Below are 17771 nucleotides of genomic sequence, written 5' to 3'. Positions count from 1 at the left end.
TGGGAGCAGGGGCAGGTAGCAGCGCCAGCCAGCAGGTCTGAGTAGGGTGGGCTCTCTGTGACATAGCCTTGGCTGTCGCCAGTACTGCTGGCTTGTCCTCGTCTTCCTCCTGGCTTTCTCTGTTTTAGAGGGGCAGGGGTGGCCACACCAGGCACGGAGGGAAGACGGAGCAGTTGGGCCCAGCCTCGTCTGGCTTGTTAGTAAAGGTGGGGCTCGTTCCTTGTGCACAAGGACACCCCTACATGCCAGGCGGGGCTGCATTACCACCAGCAGATGACAAGGTCCAGTGAGCCAAGGCACTACCCTGACCAGGCTGTGGGAGTGGAGAAAGGCCTTTCTTTCCACACCCCCTCTAGGCTCAGTCTGCTGTGTCCCTGCTCCTGGCCCTAGCACCTCCCAAACCGGGCCCGATACCCTATCACCAACCAATTCTTAGGGAATCGGGGTGCCTGAGCAAGGCCTTTGCCCCAGGTCCCTGTCATTGCCATGAAGAACACAACCCTCTGCTGGGCCGCCACGGAGCAGGGCAGGGGTGCTGGTCAAGGTGTTGCCTCCCCTCTCCTGTGGCCTCGGGACTTCACCCCTATTCCATCCCCTCTATCCCTTGCATTTTCCACTCATGTGCATTGGGCAGATATGGGCTTGGGAGGGGGTGAGCAGGTGTAGGGGGAGTCTGAGGGGAGGCAAAGTCAGTCTGAGAGCAGGCAAGGGGAAGGGTTGGAAGGAGAGGAACAGTTCCTGTGCTGAGGGGGCCCACAGCTTGGGAATAGGAAGGTTATGTACAAGCGTCTCCATGGGCTCTGTTCCTGCTCTGCCCCGCAGAGGCTGAGGAGCTGTACCAGAAGAGAGTTCTGACAATTACTGGCATCTGTGTGGCTCTGCTGGTCGTGGGCATCGTCTGTGTGGTCGCCTACTGCAAGACCAAGTGAGTGTTACATGCTCAAGCTGAGAGCGGGCCAAGCCCAGTGGGTGGGGCTCCACTATACTCTTGTGAGAACACGCTTTCTCCCTGGACCCACTCTGCTCAGCCCAAGAGCCTACAGCTCCCTGGCCCCAGTAGTCTCGGGGCCTTGCAGCTGTAGCACCAAGTGACAGGCAAAGTGACAGGCAAGTCTTGGTTCAAACCCAACGCTGCTATCTCCCGCAGGACCTTGAGAAAACTGAGGACCCTTCGCCAAGTCCTCATGATGATAAGTCTAGTGTGCACCTCAAAGGACATTGCAGTGGCCTCACTGGAGCTCCCAGCTGCCCTTTGCAGGCTCTCACAGCAAGAGACAAGCCTGGGGGAGAAAAATGGGGCACTAAAGGCCAGGGAAGCGGTTAAGCCATAGGAGTGACATAATTACCGTTATAATTTAGATGGGTAGGGGCTGGAGTGCTGGTGGGCGAGGCCCTGGGCCATGCTGGGCAGGAAGACGTGCAGGGAAGCCTGCCTTCTCAAGACAAAGAGGTGCCTCGATAGCACTGTGCACCCCCACGCTGGAGGTACTGCAAAAAGAGCACAGAGGAGGAAAGATTGGGCTATCTCAGGGCAAGTTGGGGCAGCAGCTGGGGAAGCTGGCAAGGTCACGTCGAAGAGGACAAACGGAAAGACAAGCCAGAGAGGGCAGCCCAGACTGCTCAGAGCAAAAAGCCAGGGTCAGAAAGATTGGGCCGAAACTGAAGATATCTGGAATTCAGATGCCTCCATAAAACCTTGGTGCCAGGCTCCAGATGGTATGGAGCCAACAGACTGTTGAGTGGGGTGGTGCAACGTGTTTGGATCCGGAACGTGAGCCTAGGCAGAGTTACCATTTCAGAGGCTGAGTCTCTGGGTCTGGACTCCTGCTGCCCTACAGATGGGATCTAAGGTCCTGCTGACCGCATCTTGGATGGGACCAGAACCAGAAAGGCTGGGAAGTAAGGAGGGGGTTGGGACTCAGCCCAAGAAAGTAGAGTCCATGAACTGAGGAAAGAAGCACCAGTTCTGGGCCCTGCATTTACTCACGACTGCAGGGAGCCTCTGCAGTGGTGCTAACACTAGGCCCGGCCCCAGGCACACGACTGGGCTCCAAGCATGTTTGTTTTGAGGCAGGGTATCACTATATAGCCCTGACTGCCCTGGGATCCACAGAGATCCCCCTGCCTCCACTATATCTGGCCAGCAAGACCCATTTTTGAAGCCCCTATCCTCAGCTGCAGAGCAGAAGGGCTTGGCCTAGGAAGTGGCATTCAGGCGAGGGCCTAAGGAGAGAGGACATGAGTAGGTGAAGAGTCTGGAGTGCAGGGCAGAACGCTGCAGGATCAGAAGCATGCTGTCCCGGGAAGCAGCCAGCTGGGTAGAGGGAGGCAGCAAGAGACAAGCCTGGGGAGAAAAATGGAATACTGAAGGCCGGGAAGGGTTTGAGCCATAGGAGTGATATAATTACAGTTGCATATGATAATATAATTTACTGAGCATTTATTATGTGTCAGTATACGGGAGTCCCACGGGCCTGGCTCCTGAGTCATAGCATTCTGTTTTATTTTCTTTGTAAAACTTCACTGAAACTGACTGTTCACTGACTTGTGTATTTACTATCCACCTCCCCTACTGGCCCCCAGGCTGCATGAAGCACAGGCCATGTTTACCTTATCTGTTCCAAAGCAGTGTCTGGAACACAGTAAAAACAATTACTAAGCAAATGAGGGAGGTGGGAGGGAGGGAGGGAGGGAGGGAGGGAGGGAGGGAGGGAGGGAGGGAGGGAGGGGCTAGCACAGTGTGAGAGTCACTGATGGGCTTTTTATGGTCAGTGGTCTTTGGGATCGTAAGGGGTTCTAAACTACAGATGGAGGAAGTGGAATGTCCTCATGAACTTCTAGAACTTGCCCAAGGCCACACAGTACAAAGCAATAGGGTTCTGTGCATTGCCCAGCCTCCCTGGAAGGAGAGCCAGGGTATTTCATCCCTTTAAGGGAGCTATGCCAGGCTCACCTATCCTTCCCCTGTGCAGAAAACAGCGGAGGCAGATGCATAACCATCTCCGGCAGAACATGTGTCCAGCCCACCAGAACCGGAGCCTGGCCAATGGGCCCAGCCACCCTCGGCTGGACCCTGAGGAGATCCAGATGGCAGATGTGAGTGGTGTACCCAGACCTGCCCCCCTCTTGGCTCTTGCTGGACAGCTACCTTCTCTGGCTGCAAGGATGGGCCAGGGTGGATGCCACTCAAGCCTATGAGTAGTCAGTCCTGTGTGCCAGGCACCACCTCACCAGGGACCTGGCTTCACTCTGCTCATTTCCATAAGGAAGAATTGAGGTGGGGGGGGCGATTGTCTGGGGCCATCCCTGACCCAACATCAAGTCACATCTTACCCAGTGGGTCACCTCTTAACCTAGAGCTCAGTGCTCATCACTTGCCCTCCCTACCAGGAAAGGGAGCCTCTCTAGTCTCCATCACTAACTCCTCCCAACTTCCTGTCTGTTTTCCCAGTACATCTCCAAAAATGTGCCAGCCACAGACCACGTGATCCGGCGGGAAACTGAGACCACGTTCTCTGGGAGCCACTCCTGCTCACCTTCTCGCCACTGCTCCACAGCCACGCCCACCTCCAGCCACAGGTGAGCAGCACCAGGGCCTGCTAACTCCCGGAGTTTGTCATGCAGCCAGCCACAGCTAGTTGGTGTCTTCTCTTGTGTTTGCACACCGACCACAGCCCACCCGACTCTGCAGGACTGGGGCAACCTGTCCGCACAAGCACATCAGTAATTCCTACAGCTGGAAAAATACCAAGGCGGGGGGCCCTCCGTCCATGGGGAGCGCCGTGCAATAGTCAGAGCCCTTGCTGTTGGCCAGTGAAGCTGGGATCCTGAGGAATGGATAAGGAACGTGGGGGTGGAAGCGTCGCAGCTGGGGGACGTTGGTGACAGGAGAAAAAGAGCCTCTACACGTGGCAACTCACCAACCCCAGGATCCCAGCCTTGCTTCTCCCACTCTCAGGGCTGAAGATCTGTGACACTCCACATCACCCGAGAGTGGAGAGGACAGTGATCGAAGGGACACACAGATGGGATGAAGAACCCAGGGCAGGGTGGCCATGGGAGCACACACCTGCGTTAGGACAGCCTGCCCTTCCTCACCTACCAACTCACGCCTATCTGGTTTTCCCAGACATGAGAGCCACACGTGGAGCCTGGAACGTTCGGACAGCCTGACCTCGGATTCCCAGTCAGGCATCATGCTGTCGTCGGTGGGCACCAGCAAGTGCAACAGCCCGGCATGTGTGGAGGCGCGGGCGAGGAGGGCGGCAGCCTACAGCCAGGAGGAGCGGCGCAGGGCTGCCATGCCACCCTACCACGACTCCATAGACTCCCTGCGTGACTCTCCACACAGTGAGAGGTCAGTTCCTACTGCCCCTTGACTGAACCCCTCCTCGGCTAGAAAGCTGCCACTGCCAACCCAAAGCTGACCCTTCGGGTGCCTCAGAGGCATTGCCAGGAGCCTCATTCAGTATTTCTGTTGGGCAAACAAGGTCTCGGAAAGGTTAAGTGGTCTCCTGGGATTAGAACTGCATCTAGCTCAATAGATCCTGGCTAGAATGACCACATAGGTTGTCCCATTAGGGAACATTAATAACCATACTGAAGCATGGGGGCAAACGGGACTATCCACACATCCAGGACCAAGGTTGTCTGATTCCCCAGTATCACCTAAAGACCTCACATCTCAACAGAAACAGAAAGACACCAAGATCAAGGAGACTAGAGGCTAAGAAAAGAGGTCACTTTCAAGGGCACTGACCCGAGGACAAGGACATAAGCCAAGAATGATCTCAGGGCCTGTCAGCGGCAGCATAAGGGTCCCTGTGCCCAGGGCATTGTTAGGATCCTGAGAAGTCGATAAAGTAAGAACCAGGAAATGTCCTTTTCCCTGGGGCTGGCAAGACTGCTCGGTAGCAAATAAGCTTGTCCACCAAGCCTGGTGGTCTAAGTTTAATTCCTAGAATCCACAAGGTGGAAGGAGAGAGCCAACTCCCACAAGTTGTCCTCTGACCTCCATACGCATGCTGTGGTACACATGTTCACACACACACACACACACACACACACACGAACTAAAGAAACTCCCCTCTTTCCTGACTCCACATCAGGAGTCCTGGGAACTAGGCCCCATCCTGATCCCCTTCCCAGTGGCTGTTAGGCAAGCTAGGTCTGTGAGAAGAAAGCAGAGGAAGGCACACCATGTCAGGAGAGGCTCCAGGTCGGGGAGGAGCAAATTCTACCTCTTTCTGACTCAAATGACTCCATGCCAGGCCTGGGATGATCAAGCATACCAGAGATGGCCTACCTGCTCTTATTCCAAGCGAGGGACAAACCACAGGCACGCTCGGCAGTTTTCACAAGTGCTGAGCACAGACGCCACACTAGGGCCGAGAAACCCGCTCCAGCTACAGGCTCCAAGAAGCACCCAGATTTCCCTCTCCAAGCCCAGGCCCACCGCTCTCTGCATGACCTGGGGCAGGTGCCTCAAAATTTGTTCCTTCAGTGTACGTGTGGGGAACAATATCTGCTATACATGGAGCTCGTAAAGGACCCCAAGATAATGTACCGAGTTCTGCCTCATTCATGCCTGTCTCTATTGTTACCAGTGGTAACCCTGGCACTAGGTAATGTGGAGACCATTGGCAGGGAGATGGGGAAGGGAAGCTTTGCAGACGTGGTGTATCGCTGCAGCTGTTACACTTAAGAGAAACGGGGTGGGCTGTGAGGAGCCATGGAGCTCAATAGGCAGGCTGGGGGCAGAGACAGACCAAGGGCCCTTGGCTTCTGCTTGCTTGGGAGGTGGAGCCTGGGTGGATATATAGGAAGGGCGTCCTTAGCAGAGCTGAGGTTTGGTTGGTTTAGTTGGTTTGGTTTTGGTTGGAAGGGGGGTAGTTTTGTTTTGTTTGCTCTGGGAACTTCCTAGAGTAAAAGAGACCCCACGGTGGTGGCATGACCAGAAAGAACATCTGGCCCAGGCTGGAGAGTGTGCCTCATGAGAGGGAGCGAGTAGGACTTAGCAGCTAATTAGATCTGCATGTGGGCAAGGGGAGAGGGGCAGTCCACTGGTTCTGTAAGAGAGTGAGAAGGACTCTGAGCCAGTTCCAGAGAGCAGTCAGGTACCCGGCAGAGCAGTCTGGAAGAAAGGCATGGTGGTGAGTGATCCCTGTCCTGAAGTGGACAATGGTGGCGGCTGAAGGCTCACAGGGGGATTGTGAAGAGCAAAAAGGAACGTCTGGGGTTATATTAGCAAAAGCAAACTTTTCAAGGAAGTAAGGGGAGTAGAGATCCGTGTTATCTTGGTATCTGTCTGCCCTGACTTGAGGAGCCCACCCAATGTCACTTTCCTGTGGCCGTTTTTTGGCTTCAATACAAGATGTCATTTCCCTCACTCAAGCCAAGCCCTGGGATAAAACTTCCGTGCAAGGGCAGTGAGCTCAAATCCAGGGAGTCTCTAGTGACTAGTGGTTCCTGGAACTAGGCTTACTGGTTCTGCCTAACCTGGATTCAAATGCCAGGGATTCACACTGGTAGGAATTAGCAAAAACAGGCCTTCATGGACCGGGGAGTCATTCGCTCCAAGAAGAGACACCTAGTGGTGTCTTGGTGAAATAGGGAGTTAGTTGATCAGGCCACATCTTGGTTATTATGTAGAATGGATCAGGCCACATCTTGGTCATTACGTCCTTGGCACTTAAATGTCTGAGTCTCTTTATCCTGTGTAGTATGGCCCTCACCCACAAATTCTCCAGAATAGATGAGACCACACGTAAACTACCCCAAGCTAAGCACGCCCCAGACACTGTGAGCATCCCTACAACAAATGACCACTTACGGATGCTTATCGAAAACAGACACTGGGCTAGGGTACTTCCCTAGTACATTTCCTAAATCGTCCAGAATCACACTGGAGTAAACACTATAGTTATCTATGGTTAACAGACGAAAACAGGCTGGGAGGGATCATGGAAACTGACCGTGGTCACAGCCACAGCCTTCACTCTTACGGACAGGGTCTTTTCTGGTTGGCATCTCTGGCCCTGCACCCAGATTCCCCGACCCACGCTTCTGTCTCTCCCGCAGGTACGTGTCGGCCCTGACCACGCCCGCGCGCCTCTCGCCCGTGGACTTCCACTACTCGCTGGCCACGCAGGTGCCGACTTTCGAGATCACGTCGCCCAACTCTGCGCATGCCGTGTCGCTGCCGCCCGCCGCGCCCATCAGCTACCGCCTGGCGGAGCAGCAGCCGCTCCTGCGGCACCCGGCGCCGCCGGGCCCCGGGCCGGGGTCCGGCGCGGACATGCAGCGCAGCTACGACAGCTACTACTACCCCGCGGCGGGGCCCGGACCGCGGCGCAGCGCCTGCGCGCTGGGCGGCAGCTTGGGCAGCCTGCCCGCCAGCCCCTTCCGCATCCCGGAGGACGACGAGTACGAGACCACGCAGGAGTGCGCGCCCCCGCCGCCGCCGCCGCCGCCGCCGCCGCCGCCGCGGCCGCGCACGCGCGGCGCGTCCCGCAGGACGTCAGCGGGGCCGCGGCGCTGGCGGCGCTCGCGCCTCAACGGGTTGGCGGCGCAGCGCGCACGCGCGGCGCGGGACTCGCTGTCGGTGAGCAGCGGCTCGGGCTGCGGCTCGGCGTCGGCCTCGGACGACGACGCGGACGACGCGGACGGGGCGCTGGCGGCCGAGAGCACGCCTTTCCTCGGCCTGCGAGCGGCGCACGACGCGCTGCGCTCGGACTCGCCGCCGCTGTGCCCGGCGGCCGACAGCAGGACTTACTACTCCCTGGACAGCCACAGCACGCGCGCCAGCAGCAGACACAGCCGTGGGCCGCCCACGAGGGCCAAGCAGGACTCGGGGCCCCTCTAGGGCCCCACCCCCGCCTCGCCCGCCCCAAGTCTCCAAGGAGAGCGGAGACCACCGACTGGAGAGGGAATAGGAGCGAACAAAGAAATAAAAATATTTTTATTTTCTATAAAAAGGAAAAAAGTATAACAAAATGTTTTATTTTCATTTTAGCAAAAAAAAAATTGTCTTATAATACTAGCTAACGGCAAAGACGTTTTTATAGGGAAACTATTTATATGTAACATCCTGATTTACAGCTTCGGAAAAAAAAAAGAAACAACAAAAAAAAAAAGAGAGATGGGCCAATTTTTTGACTCTTTAATAGAAACCTATATTGTGGTGCCTTTTGCTGTACGCTAATCTGGGGCTCCTGGAGAGTCGTCTGGGGTGCAGGGTGGGGATGGGCGCTTGTAGGATCCCAAACCAGTGGGGGTGAGAAAAGGCAGGGAAAGAAGAGACAGACCGAGGTTCTAATGTCCCTGAGGCTAGTGGACAGCGAGGAAGAACGTGAAGACAAGGCAGTTTTATCTTCCCCAGTCCAAATCTGGAGTCCTGGGCAGAGAGAGCAGGGATCCTAAGCTTACAGCTGGAATTGAGGTCGGGTTACTTCCAGGGGGAGACACAGGCCCCCCACTACAGCAACTAGAATGGGGAGGGGTCCTCCCCGCTCCTCACCGCTGCTAAGGGAAAGAGGACAGAGAAGGCGGTCTCCCCACCAGCCCCCGGCCTAGGGAGGGGGCAGCTCTACCAGGGGCCCAACCTTCACGGCTCCTCCTCCCCTGCGGCCTCCAGGATACCCTCTGTCCTCTGCAGCACCTTCGTTTACAGGCCGTCTTTTCTATTTTACGCCTGCATGTCCTTTGCATTTCAGATTCTTTAGATTGAATGCATGGTCACGCTGGGACCCAGAAGAGCCACTCCGACAGTGTATTCGATTCCCCTTTTAGCAATAAAGTAACACCATGTCCTCACAGCCCAGCCCCCACCCCACCTATGACTTCCATCCTCCAGTCCTGCCCTCCCCGGCCCTCACAACTGGATCCAATGCTAATTTGTCAAAAATGGCAATTGTCTAAAAAAAACAGACAAGAAAAAAAAATCCCAAACAGGAACAAACGGGAAATCCTGACATGTCCAAACACCTGACTGTTGACACTTGAACATTTTTATATTATAAATAAAATCAGAAATAATTCCTGTTTGACTGTGTGTACCTGGCCCCAGGTGAGGAGGGTAGATAGAATCAGGACCTGGGATAAGGCATGTGGGTACTGAATAAAGATTGGAGAGGGCCAGGGCAGTCCCTGAGCGGAAGTGACCCTCTCTCCAGTTCCGCTGGCCCCAGCTCCAAGGACCTGCTCCAAGTCTTCCTTCCAAATCATTTATAAGGTGTCCCCCCTGGGTGCTGGGAAACCCAGCCAAGGGATTGACGCAAATTGTTGTGCTTTAAACTCAGCCTCAGAACTCTGGCCCAGTCCCTGCCCTGGAGCTAGGGAGCTGGATTGAGGCAACAGTTTCCCGCCCAGGTGGGTGAAGAGGGAAGAAAAGGGCTGTGGGGTTGGCACCGGGGCAGCGGAGGTAAAGATGACCCTTGGGGCCTCAGGCACGTCACAGGCAGAGTCTGGACATGTAAGACAGTATAATGGGTACCCTCATTGCCAGAAGGACCAGAACAGCTGCAGCTTCGAAGCCCACAGGGTATTGCTCTTTCCCCGATTTAAACCCCCTCAGAGGCAGGGCATGTCTAAACCTGCAGCTCTGATGAAGGTCTGATCTCAGGCATGGAGGAGGCAGATGGAGTCCAGGGTGAAGAGTCTTTCTCATCAGCTACCTAGAATACCAGGAAGCAAGATTCCAGCCTCCTGGAACTGAAGCCTTCTCTCCAAAGAGCTGGGGTGAATGTGTACATGTTTGTGTATGCTTATACACGTTCTCGAAAGGCCCAGCACAGAACTAGACAGGCACTGATAGAGCAGTGGGACCCAGAGGCACAGAGCAACAAGAGGGACGGAATCGAGTGCCAGCTCTGGCCCTCACTAGCTCTGTGCCTTCTCCAAACCACAGTTGCTGCTTAGTGAGAGATGAGGAAGAAATTGTATCCCTCATCAAGTTACTGTGGTGGCCACATGCAGATGGACCCAGCGCTGCTCCTGACAGATGGCTGGACGATGGCCACCTTGAAGGGGGTGGTGACAGAATCCTGAGCCTCTCTTGAATCACAAAGTGGCAAAAACTCGATGAGGTGATGATTAAGAAAAGTTTAAATTTATGAAGTCATTATATTCGTTGAGGGATGCTGAGGGGGCACGTACTACAAAGGGGGAAAAATGAAAGAAAAATTACTGGGCTGAATGTTACACAAACCTGTAGATCATGGACCTCTTCCAGGCCCCAGGAAATGATCTCATTAGATCCCTCTGATATCGTTTGCTGTTGTCTTGAGAGCTTTCTTAGGGCCATAATCCTTACGTGTGACCTCTGATCTCTATGGGACCCCAAATTCACTGCTCTGACCTCTTGGTGAACCCACTGGTCAGATCTTATTCCGATCCAGGTTAGAGCCCTCACTTAGCCTCTCTGAGGGCTTTAAGTTGTTGCCTTCTAGGTTTTCATTCAGAAACCACCTTTATGACTCAGATGAATTTTCCTATCTGTATATGACCCCGGTTGACTTCAAGTAACCACTTAGTGAACTTGTACCTGACCCCATTTTGTTCGCTCAGCATCTGCCCTGGAGTCTAAGATACCTGCCAAGAGTCCAAGGCCAGAACTTAACCTAGTTCCTCAGCTCTCTCCTCATGGCATCAGCCACCTAGAAAATGGACATGTATGGTTGGGACTCAGGAGCATGCTTGACCAGAGAGACCCTCTTGCCCACTCTGCCTCTCAGGTTTCAGCCTTGGGGGAAACTGAGTGTGTGGCCCCTCAGGAAGCATTGCAATCACGTTAAGCAACTTCCCTTCCACCACCCTGTCCCCTGGAACACTCAGGACATTCAGGCAGCTTCCTAGGTCAAAGTTCTCTTCCCTGTTCCCCAAATTCTTTACTTTGTAGTACCACTTTTAGTGTCTCTCCCCAGCCCCTCTCAGTGTCCTCCGTGGCAATGATAACCACTTCTCACCCAGACTTCCCCATAACTGTGAGACCCGCGAAGACAGGGAACTGACCTCTTTAACCACCGTCCCTAGCACCCAGCAACAGTGTATGGCACATGGTTGTCCCTCACTGAGGGGGTCGAAGGCTATCGTCAAGAGTTAGCCATCAGGAGGAGTTCCTGAGCCCTGGACAACTTCCCAGAACCTCTAGATGGAGCAGACCACTTACTGCGTTTTGTCAGGCCCTGGATTGGACTAATCCTTATGGGCATGTTAGGGGCAACGGTTAGGGAAGAGGAATGTGATGGTCTGTTAGAAGGCAGGAAAAAAATATTAGAACTTTGATTTAGATTTATTTTCGTCTCATCTTTTTTTAAATTTCTATTTTTGTGTATGTTTTATAATGTACATAATATTTTAGTACAGTAGTACATGTATATAATTTACAAATAAAGAATTATACAATTAAGGAAGCGAACTAAAAAAATGTCTTTACTGATGGGAAGCGTGACTAGTGTTGGGGGAAACCGCGCGTGTCTGTGGCTAATGAGCTTGCACCTCTGCCCTCGCCCCCACCCCCAGGACACAGAGAGTGAGACACTGGCCTGAAAATCAAAGGACCCTCAGGCAGCTGGACAAAAGACTGAGGTCTCTTTATGGGCCCTAAATGGCCTTTCTGATCTCATTCAAATGAGCATTTACTCCCCTGAGCAAAACAAAGGGGCCAGATGGTTTGGTTATAATACACACTTCAGCTAATCCAATTTGAACAATTTGGATTTAAAACCCCTTACGCCTCTCCACATACTCACAGCTCCCCACATCCAATGGGAGTGGACCTTAAATGTTAGGCGCTTAGTCGCAAGGCTTATGTCACCAAAGAGGTCAAACTGTTGGCCAAACAATAGGAAAGACTGCCTCATGGTAGCTGTGTTGAGAGGGCCATCGGCCCCGCCCCCCCCGCCACCGCCAACTCACTTGTTGGTCTATGTGATGCAAGGTTTAAAGGATGTCAACCTGTGATGTGTCTCTATTCTCGCTTCCTCCTCCACCTTACTCTATCATCCAGCCTGGGCTTGCTGGCAGGTGGCACTCCACAAGGTAGAATGTCCTTCATTCCTGCCAGCAGGTCTGCGTAGAGGCCACGCTGGAGCTCAGCGACCTCGGCAGCATCCACAAGAAGATCCAAACAGACAGAGGTGTGTGCTCCTGAGCCATCAGCCCACAGGACACCCTTGGGACAGAGGAGGTGACCCGCATATCCTGTTTAGCCCCAAAGCATCAACTGGAAAACTGACTGTGAATCACAAGTCAGCCGGAAGAGGAAAAGGCAAAAACACAGAGGGTCGTCTTCTTTTCATCCAGAGTGTCAGGGCGGCGGAGGGCCCCATAGCAGGCTTCCTTGCTAGCAGGCCGAGCTCTGAGATGAGCTTATTTCATCCTCTAATTGGTAGTAGTTCTCAAACTTTCTTTCAATGAGTTCTTTATATATATATATATAATTTATATGTGTCCATATAAAAAAGAGGCAGGAGAGGCCTCAGTGGATAAAAGGAGAGGTGAGCATACACGTGAGCGGAATCAGCTTGGCACTGAGTGGAGGCTAGGCCTCAGATTATTGCAATGTGAGGCCGGAGAACTGGACCGGTTGCAAAGGTTGCTGGGAAAAGGAAAGGAGAAGGCGTTGCTGGTGGTCCATAGACCTGCTGCTGCTGGTCAACTGAGAGGAAAGAGGAGACAGGGTAGGTGTCCAAGCTTAGACCCAGAGTTCAGACCCATCCTCACAAACACAAGATGAGGGAGAAGCTTGATGAGAAAGGGCCGGGGGAAGCAGCAGAGACGGACTTCTCCAGTTGGCAGCCCTGGAGCATGTCTGACCTGCAAAGCCAGGTCCCATGACTTGAGGGCAGCCAGGGCTAGGAGAGATTCTAGGCCAGAGGTGGCCCAGAATGGGAGAAGATCAGCGCCATGAATGGTATCTCCTTGATCGTGAGGCTCTCCGTACCCCCGTGGTTGCCGGTTAACTGCCTGGAGCTTGGTCCAAGCAGCCTCTGGCTGGAATTGTGCTCACTGACCCCTCTGGGGACATTTGCCTGCCTCCAGGGCCTGCACAGCCACACCAGCTAAGTATCAGGCGTAGAGGCATCCTTGGTGGCTTTGCTGCCAGTCACAGGCCCGTGGCCCAGGCTGAGGGCAGGGCTTGAGTGTGTTTTCCGGAGAGCTGGGTCATCCCCTTCTAGAGTAGCCAGCCGGGCCTCGATCCGCTCCAGGTCATCTGAACCCACTTTGATTTTCACAGCCAGGAGATGGATATAGGTCTCATAACGGCTTTTCTAGGAAAAGGGCAGACAAAAGCCAAAAATAAAGTCAAAAGAGATGCGACAAAATGGAGGTGGGGGATCCATTTCAGAAAACTAGTAGCAAAGCATTGACTTCCGTGGTACTCAGGGAGCTCTTGTAATCTAGAAAAAGGAAATAGACTATCCAATAGAAGACAGGCAGACTGCATCACAGAAATCTCACTCATACATTTTTTATCTCACTATGTATCCCTGGCTGGCCTGGAACCACTGCAAACCAGACTGACCTTGAACTTGCAGTGATCCTCCTGCCTCAGCTTCCTGAGTACTGGGGTTATTGTCATGCCCCACAACGCCCAGCTTCTCACTTATACCTTGAAAATCCAAATACCGTCAATGCTGTCTTAGATATATAAAGGCAAAAATGGACAATTGGGACTGCGTTGATGTTTAAAACTTCTGTGCTTTGAAGGATAAGGAAATTATATTTAATGAGCACAGAGCTGCCCTTTGGGGAGAGAGGGAAATCTGGAGACTGGTGCAATGTGAAGAAAGCTACTGAGTTACTCACTTAAAGGCAATCAAGATGGCACCATTTTGTTCTGTGTCGCCACAATTACAATTTTTAAAAAGGGATGGCTCAGCAGTTAAGAGAGCTTGCCATTCACGCAGAGGACCCGAGTTCAGGTCTCAGCGTCCGTATTAGGCAGCTCACAATAGCCTGTAACTCTAGCACCCGGGGATCTGATCCTCTCTCCTGGCCGTCACAGGCATCAACAAACGAGTATGCAGAATGCACACAGGCACGCATAAATAAAAAGAAATATTTTTAATTAATAACATAAAATGTAAATTAAGATAGTAATGAGACACTGATGGTTAAACTTGTGAGGTCGATGAAGATTAAAGCATTTCCGAATGCCCAGTGTTGGTAAGGGCGTGAAGAAATGGGTGTATGCATAAACACTTTAAAAGGGATGTAAGTTGCCATCAACATTTAGGAAGGGGACCTAGCGGTGTCTGAGCACCTTGACTCTGAGCCTCAGGCCTTCTCCACCATCAGGGGAGCCTTTTCCCCAAGTTCTGCCCATGTCCTCTCCACCCACATCAAGCCAAGGAAGAGAGGACTCGGATGCCAGAGTTGTAGCCATCTCCTGGTTAGGATCCTGGGTCCTGTTCTTCCTAGGTATGTCACCTCAGGCCAGTGCTCTGCCTTCTCTGAACATCAGTTTACCTTTCTGTCAAATGGGTACAGTCATAGAAACCCTTTCACAGCATTGACATGAAGGTGAACTCAGCCCATGCAAGGAAGGGAAGAGCGCCAGGCCTCGCCCTGAGCAAGCCCACGACACCTGCTGTCATAGCTATTCTCACATTGCAGGGTAGATAGATGTTAGGGGCTCCTGGAGAGACCCAGGCATAGGCAAAACTGATCAATATTTGACAGCCAGACTGTGCAAGACTGACCACAGGACACTGTGGCTTACACCTGCCTAAGAGAGTCCCACAATAGGAGAGTCTCAAACTAGAGTCCCTGGCATGTCGATGTTGATGGCAGGAAGTGGAGGGTGGGGGCTGGCCTCCTCCTCTGGCCCCAGCTTTGACCTCTGCCATGCACCTCCCAAGACCTACCTCAAACGTGAGATAATGTTCCTTCAGCCGGTATTCCTCCGCCTCCTTGGACTTGAGGCCTCTCTCCACTGGATGACATCTGTGCTCAGCCAGCTCTGCAGTCACCTGCCTCAACTTATTCTCATGAGACCGAAGCTGCTCCTCCTGCAAAGACAAGCCCAGGTCTGTGAGGTCTGGAATGTCTGTCCCAGGAGTGGGCTAACCCACCCCCCTGGAAGCGGTTTCGCCAAAGAGAAATTGGTGCTGACCAGAGTCCTCAAATTCATACACAGGTGCAGAGGTAGGCTCTAGATATGACTGCTCCTTCCAGCTTCCTCTTTCCTCCCTCCTCACAGGGACATCAGCCCTCCTCAGTGCCCAGCAGGCTCAGGAGATAAGATGGCTTTACATTTGCATGTGAGTATACGCACTGGGAAACAGACACCACCACTGCAGCCCCTTGCATAGAATTCCACATGCGCACCCAAGCATGCTGGGCCAAGGGTCAGCCCGGCCCCAGTTATCCCTACTTCTGTGTAGCACATACATCGTCTCACAACCGTTCTCAGATATGCATGACAGTTGCAGATCCAGATCCCACCTAAAGGTAGACTTGGCACTGACAGGCCAGGGCACACACATCCTACTCATCACAGTGAGGAGGCCCTTTGAGCAATCTGCATGCATGCATGGATGAGTGGATACACCTGTGGTGCAGGCAAAGAGGGGTGCATGTGGGCATATGTGTGCTCATGTGATGTGTGTGTGTGTACATGGTGTGTGTCTGTGTTCACTGTGCACACACACAGAGAGAAGCTTTATACAGACACAGGATGCCCTGAAGCTCTGTGGAGAGATAAAGGCCCTGATAGAAAGGGGCCAATGACTGAAGGAGGAAGTTTGCAGCTTGCCAGTCCTCTGTTCTCAAGTTCTGGTCCATCTTTTATGCTTTCCTGTCCAAAGTACCCTGAGAATCTGTAGTGTTAGTAAGATGGGGTTTTCATAGCAATATAACTAAGCTATTTAAAGATAAAAAAGAATATTGTCCTGGCTATTTTACATCAGTTCGACACAACCCAGAGTTATCTAAAAGGAGGGAAACTCAACTGAGAAAATGCTTCCACAAGATCCAGCTGTAGGGTATTTTCTTTATTAGTAATTGATAGAGGAGGGCCCAGCCCGTTGTGGATGGTGCCATCCCTGGGCTGGTGGTCCTGGGTTCTATAAGAAAGCAGGCTGAGCAAGCCACAGGAAGCAAGCCAATAAGCAGCACCCCTCCACAGCCCGTGCATCAGCTCCTGCTCCAGGATCCTGCTCTCGCTGCTTTTGATGATGAACTGTTTGTTCTATGGAACTGTGAGTGAAATAAACCCTTCCCTCCCCAACTTGCTTTTGGTCATGGTGTTTCATCACGGCAAGAGTAACCCTAAGACAAATGTCAATACTGGACTGTTTCTAAAAAGTGAAAAATAGGAACTAGACAGATGGCCCCACGGTTAAGAGTGCTGGCTTCTCTCCCAGAGGACCTGGGTTCAATTCCCAGCACCCACATGTTGGCTCACAACCATCTGCAACCCCAGTTCCTAGAGATCTTATACCCTCATCTGGCCTCTACAGGCACCAGGCACATGCAAGGGACACAGACATACATGCAGGAAAAACACCCATGCACATAAAATAAAATAAATGAAGTCTCAAAAAATGTTTTATAAGAAGAGTGGAACACAAAGCTTGTGAAGGCTGGAGGAATGGAACCCTCCTCACACACTGTGGTGGAACTGTGAATTAGTGAGTGCGTTTACTGAGGAGACTATGGATGGAAGTCAACGAGAAACCAGAAGTAGAGAAGGCCAAGAGATAGCCCAGCGCATGAACTGCTTGCTGAGCAAGTCTGACAACCTGAATTAGATCCCAGAACCCATGGAAAGGTAGAGGAGGGCGCAGACTCTGACATCCACCATACCGTGCCGTGCCGTGTGTGCCCCACCCCCAACACATCATACACAAACAAAACAATAAATGAAATTAAACAAAAGCTACCATATGCTCCAACTGTGCCATTCCTGGGAATACACCCAAAGGAATCCATGTCAGCACACCACAGCAATCCCTGCACACCCATGCGTCCTGCAGCACTGTTCACAACAGCCAAGTGACAGAGTCAGCCTGGCTGTCTATCAACAGATGAATGGATACAGAAAATGTAGTGTATATACATGTGAAGTTTTATTCAGCCATAAAGAATGAAATAATGGGGGCTGAAGAGGTAGCTCAAGAGTTAGGACCCTTTACTGCTCTTCCAGAGGAACCAGGTTCAGTTCCCAGCACTCACACCAGGTAGGAGATCACAACTGCCTGTTACCCCAGTTCCAGGGAATCTGATGCCCTCTTCTGGCCTCTGTGGGCACCTGCACACATGTGGTACAGATAAATTCACACAGGAACATACACACTATACATACATTTTGAAATAAAAATGAAACTGTGTCATTTATAAGAACATTGAGGGGACTGGAGAGATGGCTCAGTGGTTAAGAACACCAACTGCTCTTCCAGAGGTCCTGAGTTCAATTCCCAGCAACCACATGGTAGCTCACAACCATCTGTAATGAGATCTGGTGCCCTCTTCTGGCCTGCAGGGACACATGCAGGCAGAATACTGTATACATAATAAATAAATAAATCTTTAAAAAAAAAAAAGAAAGAAAATTGGTAGAACTAAAGATCATGTTAAGCAGGATGTGACATACACACACACATGCACACATATGCACAATGCACACATGCACATATACACACATGTGCACATACATGCCACATACACACACGTACACACATGCACACATACACACATGCATAAATGCACATGTACACACACATACACGCACACATAAAATAAACCTTCAAACAATCAAATAGAGC

At 52.2% G+C, this 17771-nt stretch overlaps 2 protein-coding genes across 6 annotated transcripts in view; one reads left to right on the top strand and one right to left on the bottom strand.

Annotated features, from left to right (window-relative positions):
* The window catches only part of Nrg2 (neuregulin 2), a 188868-nt gene extending 177728 nt beyond the window's left edge, over positions 1 to 11140 (top strand). For both annotated transcript variants that reach the window (XM_052741901.1, XM_052741899.1), the window contains 5 exons: positions 823 to 925; positions 2973 to 3096; positions 3452 to 3579; positions 4130 to 4357; positions 7081 to 11140. In XM_052741901.1, the coding sequence (XP_052597861.1) occupies positions 823 to 925; positions 2973 to 3096; positions 3452 to 3579; positions 4130 to 4357; positions 7081 to 7864 (1367 nt within the window). In that variant the 3' untranslated portion in view covers positions 7865 to 11140. The remainder of the gene's footprint in view (positions 1 to 822; positions 926 to 2972; positions 3097 to 3451; positions 3580 to 4129; positions 4358 to 7080) is intronic.
* Positions 11141 to 11271: 131 nt separating this feature from the next.
* Positions 11272 to 17771, bottom strand: part of Psd2 (pleckstrin and Sec7 domain containing 2) — a 79129-nt gene continuing 72629 nt past the window's right edge. For all 4 annotated transcript variants that reach the window (XM_052741905.1, XM_052741902.1, XM_052741903.1 and 1 more), the window contains 2 exons: positions 14871 to 15014; positions 11272 to 13271 (listed from right to left, as the gene is read on the bottom strand). In XM_052741905.1, coding sequence (XP_052597865.1) covers positions 13062 to 13271; positions 14871 to 15014 — 354 coding nt within the window. In that variant the 3' untranslated portion in view covers positions 11272 to 13061. The remainder of the gene's footprint in view (positions 13272 to 14870; positions 15015 to 17771) is intronic.

This window comes from Peromyscus californicus, unplaced genomic scaffold (assembly GCF_007827085.1).
Source record: "Peromyscus californicus insignis strain IS unplaced genomic scaffold, ASM782708v3 Scaffold_17__1_contigs__length_78620276, whole genome shotgun sequence".
In the NCBI taxonomy this organism is placed as follows: Eukaryota; Metazoa; Chordata; class Mammalia; order Rodentia; family Cricetidae; genus Peromyscus; species Peromyscus californicus.
The sequence above is the reverse complement of the archived record's forward strand: the minus strand, read 5'-3'. Positions and strand labels throughout refer to the sequence as shown.